At 37.8% G+C, this 21,730-nt stretch overlaps 1 protein-coding gene across 1 annotated transcript in view; it reads right to left on the minus strand.

Moving 5' to 3' along the window:
- Window positions 1-21,730, minus strand: part of CNTNAP2 (contactin associated protein 2) — a 1,208,164-nt gene that overhangs the window by 75,564 nt on the left and 1,110,870 nt on the right. Inside the window, exon 21 of the mRNA XM_074842898.1 lies at window positions 8,738-8,831. Within this exon, the coding sequence (XP_074698999.1) occupies window positions 8,738-8,831 (94 nt within the window). The remainder of the gene's footprint in view (window positions 1-8,737; window positions 8,832-21,730) is intronic.

Raw genomic sequence — 21,730 nt, forward strand, 5'->3', positions numbered from 1 at the left:
GCTAGGGAAAATGCTCCTACTCTCCTTTTGGAGTTTATTATTTCAGGCACAGTAGCACATACTTGTTCACACCCCAGAAACTCTCACATCCCTTGCCCTTCTCAGGTTCTCCAGCAACCTAAGCAAACTTTCTCCAGGCTTTAGGAAACCTCCGCTGCTTCTGGCGTAAGTGCCATTACAGATCAGGAGAGGACACGGGCAACTTAAAATTATTACTGATGGCAGTGAAAACTAGGACAGCTGTTGAGGGAGAGGGTTGACTTGATCCCAGTGATCTTCCAAAACAAGGGGCACAAGCTACTTCTCTTGTCTGTATGACAACCTCTCCAAATCAGACCGCAGACTTGGAGACACACAATCTCTTGGAGACATTATCATTCATCTGACCAAAGATGAGAGTTTTAATTGCAGTAATTTTGCCAGGCTGTGAGTTGTTTTGTTCTGATTTTTTCTCCCGTTGCCTTCACTTTCCTAACTGAAACAAGTGTCAGATAAAACCTGAGGATTTTTCAGTTGTCAAATAATGAGTGAGTTTTGAATTAGACATAATTTCTTTACCTGTCCTTACAGGGAATGGCATGTAGATAATCTGCACCCTCAATCAAAATCATCTGGCCAGAATGGACATTTTTACAGCTGTTTCTGATCAACACATGGGTGTATATTCACATTACTTTTAAATGTTTTCTATCTGGAGCCATGGGCAGAGGTTGCCCATGTTAGGTAAAATAATATCAAATTTAAAGACTTGTGCCTTGGCCTAGTAATGACAATTTTTTGTCAGTTCTGTCTTTCTGTTATTTTAGGGGAGATCTATACTGATTTTTCCTTCAAATATATTTGGAGGAAAATTATAACATGCTCTCACTTTCTACTTCAGGTATACATTTGGCTTTCAATTTTCTGATTGTTTAACACTTTGTTTTATGATTTACAAGCCTGGAAGGTGCTCACAGCTCTCCAATTTTGCTATCTATGCCATTACACTTTTATAGGGCCAGCAGCAGGTTTTATTGATGCCCTTGGTGATCTTGTCATGTTCAGTTTCCCTCTTTGACCCTTTAAAGCAGCTGCATTTGAAATAAATTAGTACTAGATATTACACAGTACAGGTGAAATAGTTCCTCTTTTCCTGTGGTAGAGAAAAGTTGTATAACTATGACATGCCACCTTAACAAAATACAGAAGTGAGGAAAAGGTCATTCTAATTACTGAAATTTAAGTCTTCATTTTATTCCATTACTTTTAAATATTGTTATCACACGGTTTTGAATGTCAAATAAGACTTGTGCAAATACTCTGTTCAAAATGGCACTAAGTAAATTAAATGTCTTTACAATATCTTTTTTTTTTTTTTTCCTTCTTTTTTTCAGACCCAATAGATGCATACTTTGGAAAGAACTCTAAAGCAAATGGGATTATTTTCTCCACCAGATTCTGTACAACGATTTATGTGAAACAATTTTCTGAGACGTCTTAAAGCATAAAGGAAAAGAACTTTGTAATTTAGGAACTAGGAGACTCTCGCATCCTGTTACAGGCTGGTATGCATGCTAGAAGAGCGTGAGGGAAAAAAAAAAGGTAGTTTACCTTCTGGAGCTGTTGAATGCCCACAGAAGATTTGAAGACTAGTAATCACTGAAGTCTTTTTACAGAAAATAGTGCAATAAGCAAATGAAAGGGCAGCTGTCAGCTATAAAGTATGAGATAGGGGCTGAAAGATGAAGAATGACCTGAGGGTGGGAGTGAAAAGTTACTGGGAGGGCATGACTCCAGCTAATTTTTGGAAGAGCAGAGCTGGCTATACACGTGACTAGTGAGATAACCATAGCATCTAATTTACTCCAGCTTGTCTGGGGTCTACCTTCTGCCTCTTTGGAGCTGCCAGCTGGCCAGTGCCACAGCAGCTGAATCCCACAATATTCTGAAAAATGGAAGGAAGATGCAGCACGGATAGTGAGAGGTGAACAGCACCAATGGATATTCTTGGCTTCTCTTGTTCATTTCAGTTCTCAAACAAAAGATAAAATTCACTTGGTCTACCCTCATTTCTGCCTCAGAAGTTATTGGGGTGGAACTGGCAATTCAGAGAGCTTATGGTGCCCCCTTGGATGGGAGGCCAGTAGATGGGAAACCAGATAGGGAAAAACTCAGAGGTCTGAAAGAAAAAAAAATTTACTTTGGTTCTTGTTTTAACTAAAAGAGCTGTGGAACATTTCCACTATTACCAGAAAAGCTTCAAAGAACGAGGTATGGACAGATAGACAGATCTGAGGTCAGAGAGATAGGCAATATTAAATCCCAGAGTAGTTTCAACCAGGCTGATGCTATTATACAGGAGGAGGAGGAGAAGGAAAACTGTCCAGATGTTATATTTTTGTATGATAATTCATGTGTGACCATGCAGGGGAAAGCACATCTTTAATATTCAACTGCTACTGGAGGGCTCCTAATATGACAATATACATATGCATTCTCCCTGAGATTATAGTACTGAATGTTAATGCTGATGCTCACAAACAAAGCAGCAGGCATTTACTTTGAAGTAAGTTAGTGGATGAATTTACTGCACGCTAGCTATTTTCTGCTCATTATCAGTGAAAGTAGGCTAGGGTACCCTGCACTCAGATTATCTGTCTACATTGCAAAGTGAAGGAGAGCCACAGAGCAAGTTCAAGCTGTGGAGCCCTGACTGCCACGCTGCTAATATATAATGAGGTACTAACCTCATCATAATCATGAGGTAGCAGTAGATACATGTCAAAGATGTGTAGTAGAAGAATACTTTCAGATTATTCATAATCTATTTACAGCTCTGCCTTATCTTCTAGGATCCAAATTTAAAGCTGAGCAAAGCACCTTACAGTATCAGAGACATAATTCTAAACCCGTATTTGGTTTGGTGATTTCTTTAAGATGACCTTCATATCAGATTATGTCATTGTCAAGCAGTGTACTCAAATTGAGCACCAATGATGACAATGCATGTGTCCTTTACAGAATTTTTTATCAAGGCTATCAAAACCCCCTTTTCAATGATGGTAAATATTGTTTGACATGAAACAAACTCTCCAAGTTCTAAACCTCTGCAGTTGTGTGGAAACATGGACACTGAAGCTGGTTTTGAAAGTAGGATGAAGTACATTGTAGGTTTTCTGTGATTCAGCTAGAAGTGTTGAGGCATCAAACTGACAGGCTTGTTCTATGGAAAGGTATCTTATTTGGTAGCAAAGAATTATTACCTCTTGGAAAATTGTCATTGTCCCTGCTGGTAGTTCAAAGGATTTTGAACTTTTGCCTCCTATTATTCAGTATCTATTTGTGGAGAGATGCCATGCAACAAAAAAGCAGTTCCCATTTCTATACCTTACCTGAACCATGTAAGCAATGTCATATATCTCCTACTTTTGAGGTTTTCTGTGTTCTCTCCTCTGAACACTTGAAACTAATTGCTTGGCTAGAGGTAAGCTGGTCTTACCTCCCATCAGTCCAAGGCAGTGAATGTCACAATGAATGTCTCCTGACCAGTTTTTATTTTCATCATACACCCTGGTAAAGAAACAGAGAAACTGCAGCCAGGGAACAATAAAAAATCCATTCACTGACACCAGGGAAATAACACATCTAGAAACAGACCTTCTACCTCTTCTTGAGGAAACAGCCTTTTGAGAAAAGACTCCTGGACCCTGGGGTTGATTTCCAGGATCTCTCTTTAGTTGTACAGTGATACCTGCTTTTGTAAGAAAGAAGGCAGACCTGAAAGGTATTTCCATTTTTGCTACTCTTACTGGAAATACCTGAAGAGCACCAGGGTGAGGCAGAGACATAAATGGAGTCTACAGAGATTAGCTGCAGGGACAGCTGTCAGTTCTGAAATTGATAATCTGTTTTATAGATGACTTGCATTGAGTTGATTGCTTCCAAGTGGATATTTAAGTATTTTTGAAATTATATTATTTGATTTGGAGTGGTTGGTGGAGATGCAAAGCAAACAAGGAGCACATTTCCTTTACTTCCCTGCCACTTGCTCAAGAGCAACTCTTGTCTGATCTCAGTGTTTCTGTGCTCAATCAAAAATCCTATTAAGAACCTCTCAAATTCCAGCATGATACTTTTACAAAATCATGTTTAATTATGTGCAGCTAATTCTTTATATCTGCATATTAAAACCCAAAGAAATACTCCACTTTCAGTAATAAAGTACAGACTATTACATCAGTTCCCTATATAGCAAGTTCACATAACGGAAATTGGTGTAGGTCTCCAAAAAGAATGTGAAAATAAACCTGAGCATTGCATCCAAAACCACAATGCTGAGTGGGAAAATCAAACCTCTGCTCTATTCTACCTCAGTAATGAGTCTCAAATTGCAGCCTAAATGGAATATAGATCCAGATCTGAACTGTGACGTATAACACTTCCTGTCACATTGTCTACTTTTTGTTTTTTTCTCTTCATAGCTGGTCATTCAGATAGCCAACTTTTCCCTCTTACCTTGTCTGCGTCAGCCATCAAAGCCTAAATATGTTTAAATAACAGATTAAAGAACTTCCTTGAAACGTTAACAATTCCCTTCTTTTTTATAAAATCCTGAATTTCTCTAGTGCTATTATTTTTATTACTACACACACATAAACCAGGATTTTTCATTCATTGTCTCCTTCAGCTTTATTTCACACCTTGAATCATAATCCATTTTACTCAGGTAAGAATTATATACTGAATGCCTTTACCTCCAGTTTTCCAGGGGCTAAAAACATTTTATATTAGTGTTTTTCAAGCCAGTGAACAACTGCGTTTTCTGGAAATTATTTCAGAAAAGCAGAAAACACCTCAACTTAAAGAAGAAATGCTCCCTGATCACAACTGAAATTCAGTAATTTATTTTTGTTTCTGATGCGACCCTCCTGAGTTAGAGAAAACATTATGAACAGTTATGAGGCATGGAGCCATTTCATCACCATTTTATTAATCAGCCATATTACTGTAACACCTAGAGCAAAGAGTGGTGTTGCGTTGTGGTAGGTGTTGTACAAGTGATCACTTGTGACTGGCAGCAGATGAGCTATCACAGCAAGCACAGCTGTGGCAGAAATGACTGCTCCTATGCAAATAACCCTAATAAAAATGGAAATAAGACAGGTGGAAGATCAGTTTCTTAGTAAGATTGTTCCAGAGTGCTCTTCAAAAACCCATCTGTCTTTACAAATAAATAGGGCCTTGCATTCATTTTTGATGACAAATAAGAATTGGATAGTATGGGAACAACAGAAACTGAATGCAACTGATGACAGGCTAGCAGTGAGATAGGAGGCTACTCCCATATTGCCCATTTAGAGAATGTAATTGCAGGTGGGTAGAAATTGTAATTTGATAAATGTATCCAGATCTTCTGTTGGTGCTAATCCCTCTGGGCCACTGAAATATGCCAAGCCAGTATGATGTGACAATTAGAAGCTTTAAAGATACTGGATTCTGCGTCTATTTTGCCCTTCAAACTGCTGCAGTTGTGTAACTGTATTAGGTGTGATCTTGCCCCGTTCGACATCACTCTGGGAGTTGCACAGTACAGCTGATCAAAAGACGTGGTCAGGTGCACAAAAATTTTACATCAGGAAATCAGTGTCTCTATAGAGAAGTTCAATTTTTCTTTGGCAGAAAGAAGGTTTTTTTTTTTCTTTAGTACTGATTTGCTCTTTTGCTTAATAAAATACCCTATTTTGCAAAGACAGCAACATAAGCAAGAGGAAGCAAAAAAATCATATTCCCAATCTTCTCATACAATCCTACGCTGTTAAAAAATGAACTATTCAATTCCAGAGATGTACAATACATAACAAATGCAGAGAACGGATGCAAATAACATTTTCAGAAACGGTCGTCTGAGGCTTAAAACCAAGTAGCACAGGAAAACAGAAATATAACCTACCCACACATCACTCCTTCAGGGTATCCCAAGACCTTTCCCTGTGCCCAGTCTTTTAAGTTAGCAGAGGAGCTGAAAGTGAGCATCAGTGATAGATGTGATTGCTTTCTGCTTCCTGATGACAAACTGTGCCATGTGTATTTATGAGACAGATATTATGAAGACTATGTTTACTCTTTCAACTTCTAGAGTTGATACTTGCTTTTAATGGCTCTTGTCAGGTTACCATATTTATAAAGAGTGAGAGGAATATAAATTGTAAGTTCCCAGGTATTTAAACCAGAAGTAAAATTATATTCACTGACCTCTGCTATTTTTTCTTTTTATATGTCTTTATTCTGAAAAAGTCCAGTGAGTACTATGATCAAGCTTTTGACATTAACAGGCAGAATACAGATACTGCTCTGTTACCAAGCTTGTCATTTGGTAGAATCCAACTGAAACAGTCAAAGGAGACTTAAAACTCTATTTTCAACAACTGCAAATGAGGCAAATGTGAGGTGTTGTGTGTTTAGATCTGTAGGAACAGAACTGGGTTGATCACTGATTCTGTTTGGACCTCTGGGATGGTTATCATGCCTTTCAGTCACTGACAATATTGAAACAAGAATCCTAGACATGAAAGGTCGTATCATGCACTCTCTGAGTTGTCCAGTTCTTGCAACCCCTTTATTCTCCATGAATGTGTAAAAAATTTTCAGAATGTGAGTATTTAAACACAGCAAAGAAACCAGCACTTGGGCATGGAGTTACGTGGGAGACGGCTGGGTGGACTTGGACTTTGTAGTGCTATGAACCTGCTTAAAAATTCAGCTCAGAAAGAACCAGTGCAAAGTTCAAACCTCCTATCTACATCAAGGTTTCATCTATGTGGTTACATGACTATGTTGCTAGTTCACTTGCCAGCTCAGCAATTCAAAGGAATAAGAAGTGGTTTCCTTGCAGAGCTCTGTCTGCACTCAGCGTATTTTAAACGAGTGTAGTGTAAACAATATTTCTTGCTTTCTCTTCCATTTTGTGTTTCTTCCTTTTTCTTTTCACACCACAGTATACAGTGCATTGTTTTCTTCTGTGTTTTAGGAGTTGTCCTTTTCTTTCCCTTCACTCTTATTTCTCTCTTATGCTGCAGGCTTTTCTCTGTTGTATGCCTACCTCCATTCTCTCTCTCACACTCCTTGCTCAGCCTCCTTCAAAACATTGCCTCATTAGAATGGCCGGGAAAGCGTCATTTTTAGCTGGATCCAAACAACCATTCAGAAAAGTTAAACTTATTTCCAGGGCTGAGCTGTGGAGGCAGCACTGCCGTATTGTGGTAGTTTCTCAGATACATTAACTTTTACAGAGTGCTGCCCTATCAAAGGAAACAGAACTTCTCTGGCAATGAATCCATTAGAGATGGCCACTGCACACCCTTCAGCTGGTATTTTTGCTCACAGTCACCTGGCAGAAAAGAGTCAAGCCCCATTCCTTGCCTGCAGTTATTCCAGCTGCTGAATTCTCTGCCTGTCTCCTCACTTTTAATTAACAAATGACAAGGCCAGCAGTCTGCTTGAGGCAGAGAGTCCGCTCAAGTCCAACTGCCCTAATTCAGTGCGGTGAGGTGGGAACGCACCCAGTTTCCAGAGACTCACCAAATCAGATCGCACTGTCTTTTGTACTATCTACACAACTGACTTGGAGAGTACCAGAAAACAGTTCATGTCACTCTCGCAAACCAACCATTTTAAAGGCTTTGCATTTCCTATTTCACAGAAGTTCAACACATTAAATTTTAAAACCGAAACAAATGGAAAAGCGTATCTTCAAAAAACCACATTAGCTATGCGGTCAATTGCTTTTACACTTAAAAAATCAGTGAATGGGGTTCACAGATTACTCCCCTACACCACTAAACAAAGAAAAGTTTACAATTTTCTGGATTAAACCCTTCACTACAGTTCAAGCAACCACATCCCTGTACGAAGCACTTAGAGGAAATAATATCAATACCCCCTTGTCTCTGAAAAGGGGAAAAAGCCCTCCTTAAAAGGTATAAATGTCAGGGAATAATTGATTCCTGAAGTGAGTAACCCTGGAAATTCATGTAAGATGCCAGTAGTGGAAAAATTAAGCAATAGAAAGTAAGATGGCCTAAAAGTGAGGCCAAGGCAGTTTAAGAAGCATCTGTATTGTGTCTTGCATTCAGCTGGGGAGCTGGCCAGGAAGCTGCTGCACTGGGAAATAACGATGAGGTCCATAAAAGGGATGGAAAATGTATAGACGAGTGTTGCTGTAGGTGTTACAGACTTCCAAAGGACCTTGCTGGTGGGCCTCACTGTGAGAAACTGGCAGAGTGATGAGGGACAGTTATGCCACAAGAGGATGAACTAGGATAACAAGGCTGACTGCATGGATAAAGGCATTACACAAAGCATATGATAACTTCACAGTGAAGGATAATATTCAAAATAACTTCAATATCTTCTCATAGAAGCAGTGGTCTCAATGATTTCTTCTTATTCCCTCCACCTGACACGAGAGGGTAATGAACCTTCACAAATACAATTTTACAAGTGTCTCTTTACCTGTAATCTGTTTTTTATCATGCATTGGGCAGACAATCACTTGTGTGTGTATCAGCCTATGTGAAAAGGTGAACATAACCCCTTCCTTTAGGTATAACTCCAATATCACCACTTTCTAATCAAGAATGACATGGGCAGCAAGTGTCCTGCTGCAAACATGACACACATCATTGTCCCATGTGCTTACGGTTTTCAGTATTCTCTAAAAATACGTAATAAAATAACCAGGTATTGAATGAAATCTTACCTATAACTTTTCCTAGGAATAGTGCCTTTGGGGAATTGAACTGAATGTCAGATGCTGTTGGCAGGCTGTAACTTGTTGGAGGATAGTGATCAAGCTGGGGAAAGAGAAAAGAATTTATGAGTATTTTGAACTGATCTGCCTTCTTACAGTGCTACTGAATCAGGTCTACTTTATGAAGTTTATGCCACCACTTACAACTCTGATATGATCTGCTTTCATTTTGGTAAAGGGAAAGTAACAGTTAATACCCTTCCTTCTATATCTGCCATCTCCACAGTTCCCAAGGCCTGGTAAATACCTATATTGGACGTTTGTTCTGGTTGCTGTACAGTCATTTCAGCTTTTGCTTGTGTGCTTCAATATAATTGCTAAAAATAACAACAGCATCAACATCAACAATAAACCAGCTTATTATTTAATATAAGATTTCCATTTGGGACTTATGTTACTGCTAAAGCTAGATTTACACAGCTGAGAAGTTGAGACTAATGCAGGTGTTGGGCATTCTCTTTTTATCACAAAAAAGTCATAAATTAATAAGACATACTTTTTTGCACTTCACGTTTATAATTTTCTTGTTGAAAATCTTGTTCAATTTTATTGTGATGACACCTAGTGAGACCTAAAAAATAAACTCAAGCGTAATCAACTTAGCTGAATATTTTAATCTACAGGAAACTCATACTGTCCGTGATATGACACGACAATCACATTACATTAGCATATTTTTTCCTGTTTTTTAACTATTTAAAAGAAAAAATGTGAAGAGAGAGAAATAAAATAAATTGCCTATACTTAGTAGTAGCACTATTAAGATAGGGCTATTACTAGTGATACTAAGTTCAACACACCTCAACAGAGTTTTGATGTTCACACTTCATAAAGGTAATAGGGGTGAATTTTTGTCTGTGCTGTTGTTATTTACTTTCCTAGCTTTACTTATTTATTACACATGCTTAAAGAGGGCAGAACAACAACTGTTTATTTTATTCAGGCTTTAACTTGAAACAAAAAAGGATAGAAACTCATATACGTGATTTAAGACTTTGCAGGGTATAACAGACTGCAGAAGAAATTCTGGAAAAACTGCAACAGTAAAGGTCATACATTTTTTCACATATGTTTTTGCCATATTACTACTTTTTAATGTCAAAAAATCTTGGATTAGTTTGCTTTAATGGTACCACAAATGTTCAATTCAATGGTTAAAAGTAAATGAATGGCAGATAGTGTAGAACTGAAGGGCTGAATCCCCTGGTACCCTGGAATACTGTGAACTCGTGGAAAGCCTACTGATGTCATAACCATGAATCTGCAGAGGCAATCATAACTGGAAAAGAGGGGTCCTGTATTTTTTATAGTGCCCCATGAAACCCCAACAAGAGAAGTGTATACATAATAGAGAGGGAAAATGCTTTCTGCAGATGACAAAAGAGGTTTAGCAAATATGTTCAGAAATTATTTTTAATTGATCATAACTAGTTTTCACACCAATTACTTAAAATTTGGCACGAATGTTTATTAGCATGACTACTGGCTATCTCCCAGTTTTAAACTGTAGACTTTTGAGCCAAATATATGGAAAAACATAGTTCCGTCTTCTTACTTGGAAACTAAGAAGTTTCAGTTTGTTCAGAGTATCTTGAACAGCTTTTCTCAGATTTTTGATAAACAGTAGAAATACATATTTTACCTGAAATTAAAGTTATATAATTTCAAATCAAAAAGAGTTCTTCTTTGAAAGGCTGTAATCAAACGAATACAGAGAGTTTAAATACAAACCAGATCTCAACCTTAACCACAGCAGGTCCTGCTAAGTACAAACTCCAGTTAACTGCTTGCTATTGGTTTCCCTGGTAAGGGAAATCGGTGTTCCAGCACCCAACATCACAAGTGTCAGACCTGTTTTCAGTGGCAGCTGCAGGCATACCAGGTGAAACAAGAATTCCCTTCTTATTTCAGAAGACAAATGGGAATGGCTCAAAGCTGTCATGGTATTTACCAGTACGGTTATTAAATTAAAGGTATAGACTTTAGAGAGGCATATCAGGAAAAGATTGGTGAAAAGACTGGTCCACAAAACCCTGATTCTCCACCCTTTCATATGACAAGACTTTAACTTCATGTAACTTTTTTGCTTGCAGTGGAATTATTTCTGTTACATTCTGATTGCATAGGATTCATCTTCTAGGTTCTCCTTTTATGTGTATATGTATATAAATATTCTGAAGCAACTGATGAAATAATCTGGCGTACTATCATGTACACGGGTATTTGTCAACATCATCAACATTTAAGTTTTTCCTTTCCCAAAATCAATCTGGAGCAATATTTAAGTATTTTTTTTTTTATTGTGACTTTGAATCTGAGCAGTGAGGTTGATCAGATCATCATTAATCTGATAAAATACTAATACATCATAATAATTATTATCAATCTATCATTTCCTTTATCAATGTATTGTGGGCATCCTAGAGCTGTAGCCATGGTCCAGGTGTCCATTATCAGAATAACTATTAGGAACAAGTAATAAAGAAGTCATCCCTGCCTAATTTACAGGCTGTCTCTACCTGCGAATGCTGATTGTGTCTGCAGGACATACCTGAAAATGAAAAGTCAATTTAAATGATGAATCACTGTGAGCCTTTACATGGACAAATACAGAATACCAAATCCTGCCAGCTGCGGTGTGGTGAAACTCCCTTTGTCTTCAGTAGCGTTCAGGATGTGGAAAGGCTGTTCCACAACGGATTAAAAGAGACTCAGTATATTAGCTATGTAAAGCTATAGTTTGTTTCTCTGCAATACAGGTTCCCTCCAAGGCTGCCTTCTGCCCATACAGTACAACAACAGCTTTGAGGTCTAGGTTTTTATTTTTAAGCTGCTCTATAATTTGGGCCCAGAATATCTAATATATCACCCTATCACCCAAAGCTTGGATTTTGTAGTTCAGGTAATCACAGATGATATATTTTCTAAGCAGCTCTTCTGAGGCCATGGTGAAAATCCTTCAGGAACCAAAGAGCATTGCAAACCTCACCTTGTTCTGGCAGACACAATTCTGCAACTTCATCTTTCCTGGCAAAAATGCGTATTGGCAGACACATTTAAAATAAGTAAAAATATACCATTACACTATGACTATGAACCCAAAATAATGATACAGTATTTCACCAAATTCCTCAAACTGATGTGCGGTCATAGGTTTCACCTCTCTGGAAATGGGGATGGTGCCAGTGTTTTGGCAAAGGAGCAATGGGCAGGGAACTGTCATTCTTGCCCTCTTCCCCCTTTTTTTCTGATTACTCTGGGAAATCCCTACACAAGCGCAGCAGGGAGGCAGAGGTAGACCCACATGCATACCTGCACACTGGAGTCCTCCAGTGGGACTTCTGTGGCAAAGCTCAAAGAGAGAGGCTGCAGCAGGGTGTGCAGGACATGCCAGAGGTGAAACCATGCAGGTTTCTGCTGCAGCCAAAAAGGAGTCAAAGACATGAGCAGGTGTGCCCCCTTTTCCCCCGACCTTGGAACAGTTTATTTAGCAGTGATCTTGGTCAGATTTTAAAAAAAAAATGAATCCTTCCAGTGACCTCGTCTCCTCTTGGGACTTCATTGTGGCAGAACTACCATCATGGTGCAGAGGCAAAAGATCCTACTGGGTGTGGGACCCAGGGATGGCAACAAGGAGACTAATGCTGTGTTACATTGCAGACTCTTAACAGATACAGCCAGTTTACAGTAGGATTATTAGTTTAAACTGACCTCTTGAACAACTGAATCTATCTACTCACATATATTTTCCAGATCTCAATGAAGTCAAGGAAATGGGTTCAGCTATGAACTGTTTTAAGGGTTTAAGGACTCTGAAGTCCTGGGTTGTTTTGACTCCTGGTTGAAATAAATCTCCATTTTAAAATTGTTGATACTGATTTCCTGGCATTGCCATCAGTAGAGGCAAGCATTTCTGATTAGTGATAGAGCCAGCTCCTGCTCCACTGCCAGCTCTGGCATCTCCTGTCCCATGGGGGACGCCTGCATTGCCTTCCACAGCCAGCCCTGAGCTGTGCCTTTCTCTAATCTTGGCACCTGAAATTAAATGGTGCACAACAAGACAACAGTGAGGGAATAGTGACATTTCTGTCCACTCATTTTTATTGTTAGTCTTTGTTCTAAACTAGCATTATCTAACGAAAGAAAACTTTTTCTAGAAGCACTTAACCTAGGATTTCTTTTTAGGTCAGCAAGTTAAAGGACCAAGCTGAATTCTTTTCAAAGTTGTATGTGACTGCCATCCAGTGGCTGCTCAAGTGTAAGCAGCTGGAACTGAGCAGCCTGCAGTCTTTGTATGAAATACTAGGCTATCAATCCCATATAAGACACATAATAAAAAAGGAATTACTAGTGTCAAATGATATTTGAAAAAAATATATTACATTATTTAATGAAAATTAAATAGAACCTCTGCATACGCAGAGGTTGATGCAACGAATTTGTATTAAATTACAGTCTTAAAATGATATTTAAGATTTTTCATTTCAGCTATTTTTCTTCAAAAACTCATTAATTTCGTTTGAGCATAATATAAACACACAGTGTGGCTTTGAGCATTAAACAGATGAAAGTAGATGGCAGTTTCTGAGGAACTTGCAGTTTCAGTTCTCAAGTCCTGTCATGCCAAGACAGACTGTCTTTATCTGAATTTGCTGGGATTTAAGCAGAAGCTCAATAAAATGCTATTTCTTTTAAATTACTGTTCACTTAGATAATAAAACTAATCTTGACAGGAGTGCTGAGATTAAGACATATCCATCTAAGACATAATGCCTACATCGCTTTAGTAGTCTCAGAAAAAAATATTTTTTATATATATATAAAAGGAATATTTACACACACACACACATTATATTCACCCTGTGGATATATCTACATCTGTATTATTGTCAATTCAGCCTGTGTGTCTGTACTGCTAGAAAGCTAAGGTTTTCCTTTATGCTGATGACATTTTATTAAAAAAAATTTCAAAATTATATGGAATAATAATGCTGTAAGGCTTAATCTCATGCCATCTGAAGTCAATACAGCTTTGCTATTGACATTAGTAACCGCAGGATAAAGAAGTGGACGTGTTATCATCATGACCAATGTAGTATTTCTCTTCTGCATTATAATTAAGATTTATCACTTGTATTAAAAAGCTTCTCTAGTCCTGGACAAGGGCTTTTTATGCTAAATGCTTTAATATTGCGTAACAAAAAGAAAGTTCCTGCTCAAAAATGTGTACAAAGTAAGAAAAGACTAGTCTCAAGAGCCCAAGAAAACAAGAAGGTGGTGTGCAGGTGTTTAGATGGAGCTCCTTCCAAGCACGATAGTAATGTAGGACAAAGCAGGAAGTTGACTATGAAAATCAAATAGGAGATATTATGACTTCTTATTGGTGAATTATAGATTATTCCCATGCTGAAAACTTAGGAAAAAACTTACAAACAATATTTTTAATACTGTGATATTTGAAATTTCTTTCTTTTTAATACAACAAGAAAAGAGCAGATTCAGGTGACAATCAGGTAATTCCTTAGGCTGATCAAAGCCACTATTACTGCAATTCAGCTGCTTCCTTAGTGTGGCACTAGTGCTTCGCTGATCCTTCTCTGCCAGGTTAGGTCCTTGACCCAGGTTATTGTGGATCAGATCAGAGCCAGAGCTGGGACAAGCCAGGGGCTGTAAATGAATAGTGGATCCAGAGAAAAAGGCAGGACCATAAACCCAGCATTTTTTACTGGCTTAGACTGTCACAGGCCCGCAGCCTTACTGCTCATCTGGAACGCAGGAGGAGGCACGTACCCCACCAGCATGATGTAAAGCAAAATTAAGGTTTGCATTGTGCTTTGTGCTCTTCAGATGAAATTTCTGTAGAGTTATAGTTAACACTGTTTTAGAAACCACTCCAAATATGTTTTGCTAGTTTAACGCATTGATTTAGCCTTTTGCAGGTTTTTTTTTGAAATAAATGTCAACTGCAGTCTTTTATGATAGTGTCTCTTTTTTTTGCAGGGATTTAAATTAGAAACGTGATCAACATGGGATACAGGCACAGGAAGAACATAGTTACATTGCAGAAAAAATAAAATGAATAGAAAGGGGTTTTTTCCCGTTTAAAAACTTGATCCCTTTATGTGCAATAAGCTTGTGTATATTCCTGAAGCTGCTGTTTCTCTGATACATAATGTGAGGGATAATTTGCCTCACTGCAAAAAAATACAAAAATTGGGATAAAATTTAAATGGAAATGTAGATACATAACTCAAAATGTGACAGAAGCACTGATAAGGAAAAGGACACTATTTAGTCTGGTTGCCTTCAATTGAAACAATTCTCTTATGCTTCTTTCACATATCTGTTGACTTTTTATTTCTCTTTTTAATAGATGAATTACAGCAAATGGTAACAGAAGCAATAGCAGGTCATATAATGCCAAGTTATTAAAATTAAAGAGATCTACCCCAGGTACCTAAAGATGACTTTCACAGGACATTAATTTGTCCAATGTGTGCTGCCATATAATGGAAAGCACCTATTTAATCTTAAATTTTGACTTTTTTAGGCTTAATCTTAGACTCTGAAAATACTTAATGATTCTTTTGTTCTTCGTTTCTTCAATTCCAATAAAAAATGATGCCAAGCCAGCAATCATACAGGCAAAGGAAAACACACACATTCACCACTGGAAATACATTATAGAAGAAGGAAGTAGCCTCAACATAAGCCAATGTAAGTAACACAAGTTGTGAGGTGTATGTGCCTGCTGGTATTCTCTGCAGACCCTTGCTCTGCTCTGATATGCCTGCTGGGGAGCCATCAGACTGCACCGTTCTTCCTTGTGCCCTGAATGGCCTAGCTTTATTTCCAAGGGAAACAGGGGTGTAGGGTGAGGAAGACATTTCCCTTCTGGGTCTTATCATGATATGTGGCATAGACACGGCCAAAGTTTGGGACAAGACAATGGAAAAAATTCCTCTGAATCCAGCAATACAGGCTCTGTTGAAAAGGTGTAAGAAGGATGGATATGTAAAAGTGTTCCTCTTCTATGGCATGGTTTTACAGAACAGAAAGTAAAGAAGAATGTTCTTCCAAAAGGCCTCAAGGTTTGAAACTATCTCAGATGATGCAGAGAGAGGGTAGAGCATTTGTAAAGATATCTACTTCTGCCCCTCTGCAGCAGCTACACGGAAGGTGGCAGGCTCAGGTTTTACAACCATGAAACCACAGGGTGAGATGCCACCCCCAGGTGGGGCTCTATGGATCATGTTTTCCCCACTGTATATCTGCCAGCAGGAGAAAGATCTGACTCCATGGTCTGATCTTCAAGGGTGAGGATATTCCACCCTCTCATTTACTGATGAGTGAAAGGAGTTCTTGATTATGAAAACATTTTGTCTGACTGTCAGCTAGCTGGGATTCAATGAGGATGTGCTGACTTATCTTGGCAGATGCCGCTGATCAACTCCGTCATGCACAAAAGGAAAGTAGAAATGGCTCACTTACGGCTTCCTGCCTACCCATAACTGCTGTCTTTACCTGAAAGATTGTAAGTCGCACTGTGAGATAAAGAAGTTAAGTAAATTCAGTGAAGTGAATTCATTGAGTGAATTCAGTGAAGTCAACAAAACTGCAAGGAGCTCATGGAAATCCTGGGAGCAGAGAACAGGTAAGAAAATTATAAATCAGTGAATTATTAATTCATTTCTGATTCTGATGCATATGATTTAAATTCTGTTCTGCTGTTTCTTGCTGTTGTTTACAGACTGTTTGGAGAATTGAACACCTAGTCTGCAACATCCGTCACATCATTATACTTGGAGGCAATTTGAAGTATGAAATGATCAGGGCCTGTATTTCTTTATATTTTGGAAAACAGATGGAGTTTAGGGTTATAGGAATGAGATACTATATCAATATAAGCATTGTTTTATTTTCAAAATTTCTCATATCGATAGATTTTTATGCTACTTTGTCACCTATTTGTGAAAAACCTGTATTTTTAAATCTGAGCAAAAAACATTTTCTTGTGACTTCTGATTGAGAAAAGAGCTTAGTAGCTATGGGTAAACTGAGTGCTAATGCATTAAACATAGAGTTGTAATGTATGGTTCTACGCTAGAAAATGCTCTGAGTTCGCCTTTCTGTTGCACTAGCAATCTGAGTAATACATCGCCACTGCAGAATGGCAATACATTGTGGAAATCGCTATCTCCAAGGATTTTAAATAATACATTTCAGCAGGAAGGCCTTTACTATTAATAGAACAAATGTTTTTTTTTCTTTGAAGGAAAACCTGCTTGGCAATTCATTAAATATGCTTTTAATATAATAGAATTAGTTGATTATTAGCTAAAAAGCGGAGGGTTACAGTTGATATTAACTATGGCTTACATGTTTACCTGTGGTTAAAGTCCTGGATATTTAAAACATGATTTATTCATGCCAGCTGCTACGGAATTTGTAAATTCTGTCTGGCTGTTTTCTTTCAGATCATGAACAGTACTTCCCCATTCCCCGTCACTCAGTGAAATGCTAGTTAAAACAGTCTTCAAATTAATCAGGACTCTAGACAATTTAAATCACTGTGGCAGCATGTTTGCCCAGAAAATGAAGGAAATAAATAAATAAGGATGGTGTTTCTACATAGTTTTGATGCCATAACTACCATTACCATGTCTAATGCTACGGTAAAGGTTTTAAAAATGTGACTCAATGGGAGATTTTTCAGACAATAGTTATAAAATTGTTTCATGGCTAAAAAATGATAGACTTCTGATGGTAAACTAAAATAGTTCAATTTATTTACCTTCTTACAGACAAGATGAAAAGATGTTTTAATCAGCATCTCTAAGAAAGTGCGAAGGGGATGACACCTGACACCAAACAATTCTTTCATCTATCAGCCATAGACATAAAGATCCCAAAGTTAAATGCTGAAGTCTGCAGAATTCAAACTGTAAATTAGGTGCAAATTCTTCACAGGAATGGCACTTAACCATTGGAAGACATGGCCAAAGGATGTGGTAAATTTTCTACCATTTGAAGACTTTAAAGCTATAGAAAATGTCTTTCTAGAAAACGTGTTATACTGCTATCATTACTTTTTGGTTAGCTGCAGAAAATCATTTGGTGAAATTTTACTGCCTCTGTTAAGCAAGAGCTCAAACAGAGTGGTAATATTCTGTTGAGGATTCAAAATATATGAAACATGATAGTTAGGTATGATTCTACAGCAATAATAATGATAGGAAGTGAAATTATAGCCTCACTGAGGTCTATGAGAAAGTTCCCACTTCCTTTAATGAGACCAAAATTTAATCTATAATTATAAAAATCTTTGATACATTCATTGCATTTAAGCTTGGGATTATATGCAGACTGCTTTGCTCCACTTCACCCATTTTATTTTATAGCTATTATGTTTACCATTTCATTTTGTACTTCAGATTAGTTTTGAATTAACTTTGTATGATTTACATTTTTTAAGCATCTAGGAGTTTGCAAATGTTATCTCTTTTCAAGTAGTGCAGAGTTCAAAATGGAAATAAAAGAACAGACTTGCAAAAATTCTGTTTCTTCTTGGTTTCATTTGGGTAAGGTTCAAATATTTCATTGATTCTTTTTCACAGAAGATGGGTATTTCTACTGCTTGCCTCTGGTGAAGCTGGAAAATGGAAATCTGTACAAAAGAATTTCCTGGGTTATTCTCAAACTTATGAACAGCTGAGTTCAGGTCAAGATTTCCATAAAGCCTAGTAATTAAGTTCACTTAGAATGGATTCAGTAATTAACATTGTGCATATATGGTATTGTTGCGTGCAGCCTCTCTACCACAGATCTCCATGTTGTTCAATCCTGAAAGAGAGAACTGTCAGCTATCCTTCCATATGCTCTTCTGAGCAGATGTGCACTGGCTGCTGATAGTTGTCCTGAAAGTATATGGATGCTTTTGGGACACTGGAGTCCTGAAGAAGTTGCTCACATCTAATTCTTTTCAGGAACAAAGAAGGCATTAGAAGCTGTGACTCATAACCCATTCCTAGAAATGGCTTTAAAGCAGGCATGAAGAACGGGAGATCTGTTGAGAACGTACACTAATATCTTAGTACAGAAGCTGAGAGCCCCAGTCCAAGTCCATTGACTATCAGCTTTATTCAACTGAAAATTAAAGCACATCATATAGTTTGGTTTTTCCTTTTCTCCTTTGTAACATGCTGATACGGCTTTGTGCAACAGAACAGAAACGTCTCTGATCCAGATTCCACCCTTATTTTACTGTGGGGACATGCACAGAAACGGGAGGTAGCAGTCTTGCAGTAAGGACACAACTGTTGCCGTTGTTTAAGGTACAGTTTAAAGCCTGCTGCAGTCAATGGGAGGACTTTCATTGACTTCAGTGGGCTTTGGATCAGAACCTCTGCTAGGGAGTTTTTGTCCTTGGTTTTCTTAAAAGAAGATTTTACTGATGTGTGAATAGCATTAATCACCCATGAACACTTGGTAAAGAGTGATCTGGTTTTATGATATGGAAAATACCCTGCTGAAGCATGAAACCTTTTAATGAAGTCAAACAAAGTAAAACTTGCCCTCCATGACCTAAAGCTCAGCTCTTGAAATGTCATTTACTGGGATAATGCATTCCCCATCTGTCAGTCTGGGCTTTTTCTTGCCACAGGTGAACTAATGCAGCCTTGGAGGTGTGCCATGGTTACTAGAATCTGGTATTTTACTAGTGGCAAGAGAGAGGAATCTTATTAGCAAATGTTAATTTTGCCCACCTCATGGAGACAACAGAAAATAAAGCAGATCTTTGTCCCTGAAATTATGTCATTTGGTTTTCCTGACACCTAAATCAACTGCATATCCTTAATCTTATCCTGGCATCACAAATGGGAGCTTGTTATTGAATGCAAAACTAATTATTGATTTGTTTGCAGCCAGTGAATTTAGAAAACTGAAATATAAGAGCCTTTTGACAGAGTCTTTGCTACTACCTTTAGTCTTGACTGTCTTGGTATGTTACAAATAGGGATGTAAATCTAATGAAAATAATTCACACTAAATATTTGTTCTTGTACTTGTCTGTTACCTTATTGATATACAATATTGTGGATATGTTTATATCAAAGCTCACCTCAAATTCTGATTGATCAGACAATAACTGAATTTATGTAAGTAATCAGTGGTTTCCTGTCTGCCAGCACTGGGTGAGGTCTCATAGAGTTCAATAATGAGCCTTTTACTGTATTTATATATATGTGAAACTCCTGAGAATCATGATAAAGCTCCAGTTCACATAGTTCATATGGTAGCAATTTATTGCCTGGCTGCAGATTTTTTAAATCTCTTTGGCACTACAGGGTTATTACAGTAAGTTAGAAAGACAGGTATTCTAAGTATGAACTTGCTGTTAAGATATCAAAAATACTGAGTGCTCTTGAATTGAAGCTTTGATGAGAAATAAATCCTTCTTGTGACACTTTTATGCTGTGTAGAGATGTGGAAGTGTGAGCAACAGCACCTGGCAAGCAAGCTGTCTTCTTTAAAAGCAAGCAAACCAGCTGCTCAACAAGTTGGAGAAGGATTTAGCAGGAAATAAAAGTCTACTCAAATGTTCACTGCTCAGAACTTCAAGAGAAAACTCATACCTTATGATTTGTCCTCTGGATACTGAGAAAAATTGTATTTATATCTTCCATGTTTTCAGACACCATGTAGAGATTATATTTGAAAACAGGACTAATTTTCAAGTGAACAATCTACTTAACAGATCCATTTCTGTTCACAGAATCACAGAATCATCTAGGTTGAAAAAGACCTTGAAGATCACCTAGTCCAGCCTTTAACCTAACATTGATAGTTCTCAACTATAACATATCCCTAAGTGCTAATATCAGTTCTCACATTTACATAACATAACCTGTTAAGTAACAAAATCAACTTCCTTATGGAGAATAAACAAAATTTGATAGAAATCTGTTTCAGGATACAGCAGGGGTAGTATTTCTGGATCTACTTTGTATGGGTCCTTCTTTCCCTATTCTGCACGTGCATCAGAGAGCTCATCTCATTTAATAAGCTTCAGATGTATCTGCTTTCTGATTGCATAAACCAGCTGTGTTTTAAGCACGCTGACTAGATAAAGAAATTTTTATCCCAGCAGAGCAACACTAACTAAAATGTTCCTGGCTCTTCAAAACCCTAGATATGTAGTGGTCTCATAAAACTCTAGAAAAAAAAATAAATTGTTGGGCCCCAAATGTAGGTGAGTTGGTGCAAAGCAGGGATACTTAACTGTGTACATATTTTCCAACTGGGCAAGGTTTCTCATCTGATCCCTTCAGCTGCCTACATCAGCCAGCTATGACTCCACAGGAAACATGCCATACCTCCCCAAAATAGAAGGGATTTAACAGCAGAAGGGAACCTAACTGTGGGTCTTATTTAACTTCCATTTAGCAGTAAGAGAGATAAATCCAAATGCAACAGCATGAAAGAAAGATGGATATATCAATATATACACCTCTCAACTTCCAAAAGCTTGTAAAGTGTTTTGATGTATCACCTATACATTTTTTAGATTATCTGGCATTTTGTAAATAATTTTATGACAATTCTACTTCAATGCATCCAGTGTTATTCTGAGTGCCAAGACCCTCAGTCAAATGACACTGTAATGCACTGAAAAGGTTTCCTTTTGATGCCTTGAAACAATAACTGTCAGGGATCTATTTTAATCTTTAGGTAGGTAATACTGTGACAACTACTATCCTTCACCTTTTGGCTTGGTTCCCCTTTTTATTTTTTTATTTGTTAGTGGTTTTGGTTTGCTTCTTACGAGCTATCAAATCCAGATTAATCTATCGCACCTGACTCTCCTGCCAACAAACCTGTTCTCATACCCCGCTGCAACCTCCATGTTTGCAGATGTGACAACCAGGGAAAGAACACAGA

Source organism: Strix aluco, chromosome 1 (genome assembly GCF_031877795.1).
Source record: "Strix aluco isolate bStrAlu1 chromosome 1, bStrAlu1.hap1, whole genome shotgun sequence".
Classification (NCBI taxonomy): domain Eukaryota; kingdom Metazoa; phylum Chordata; class Aves; order Strigiformes; family Strigidae; genus Strix; species Strix aluco.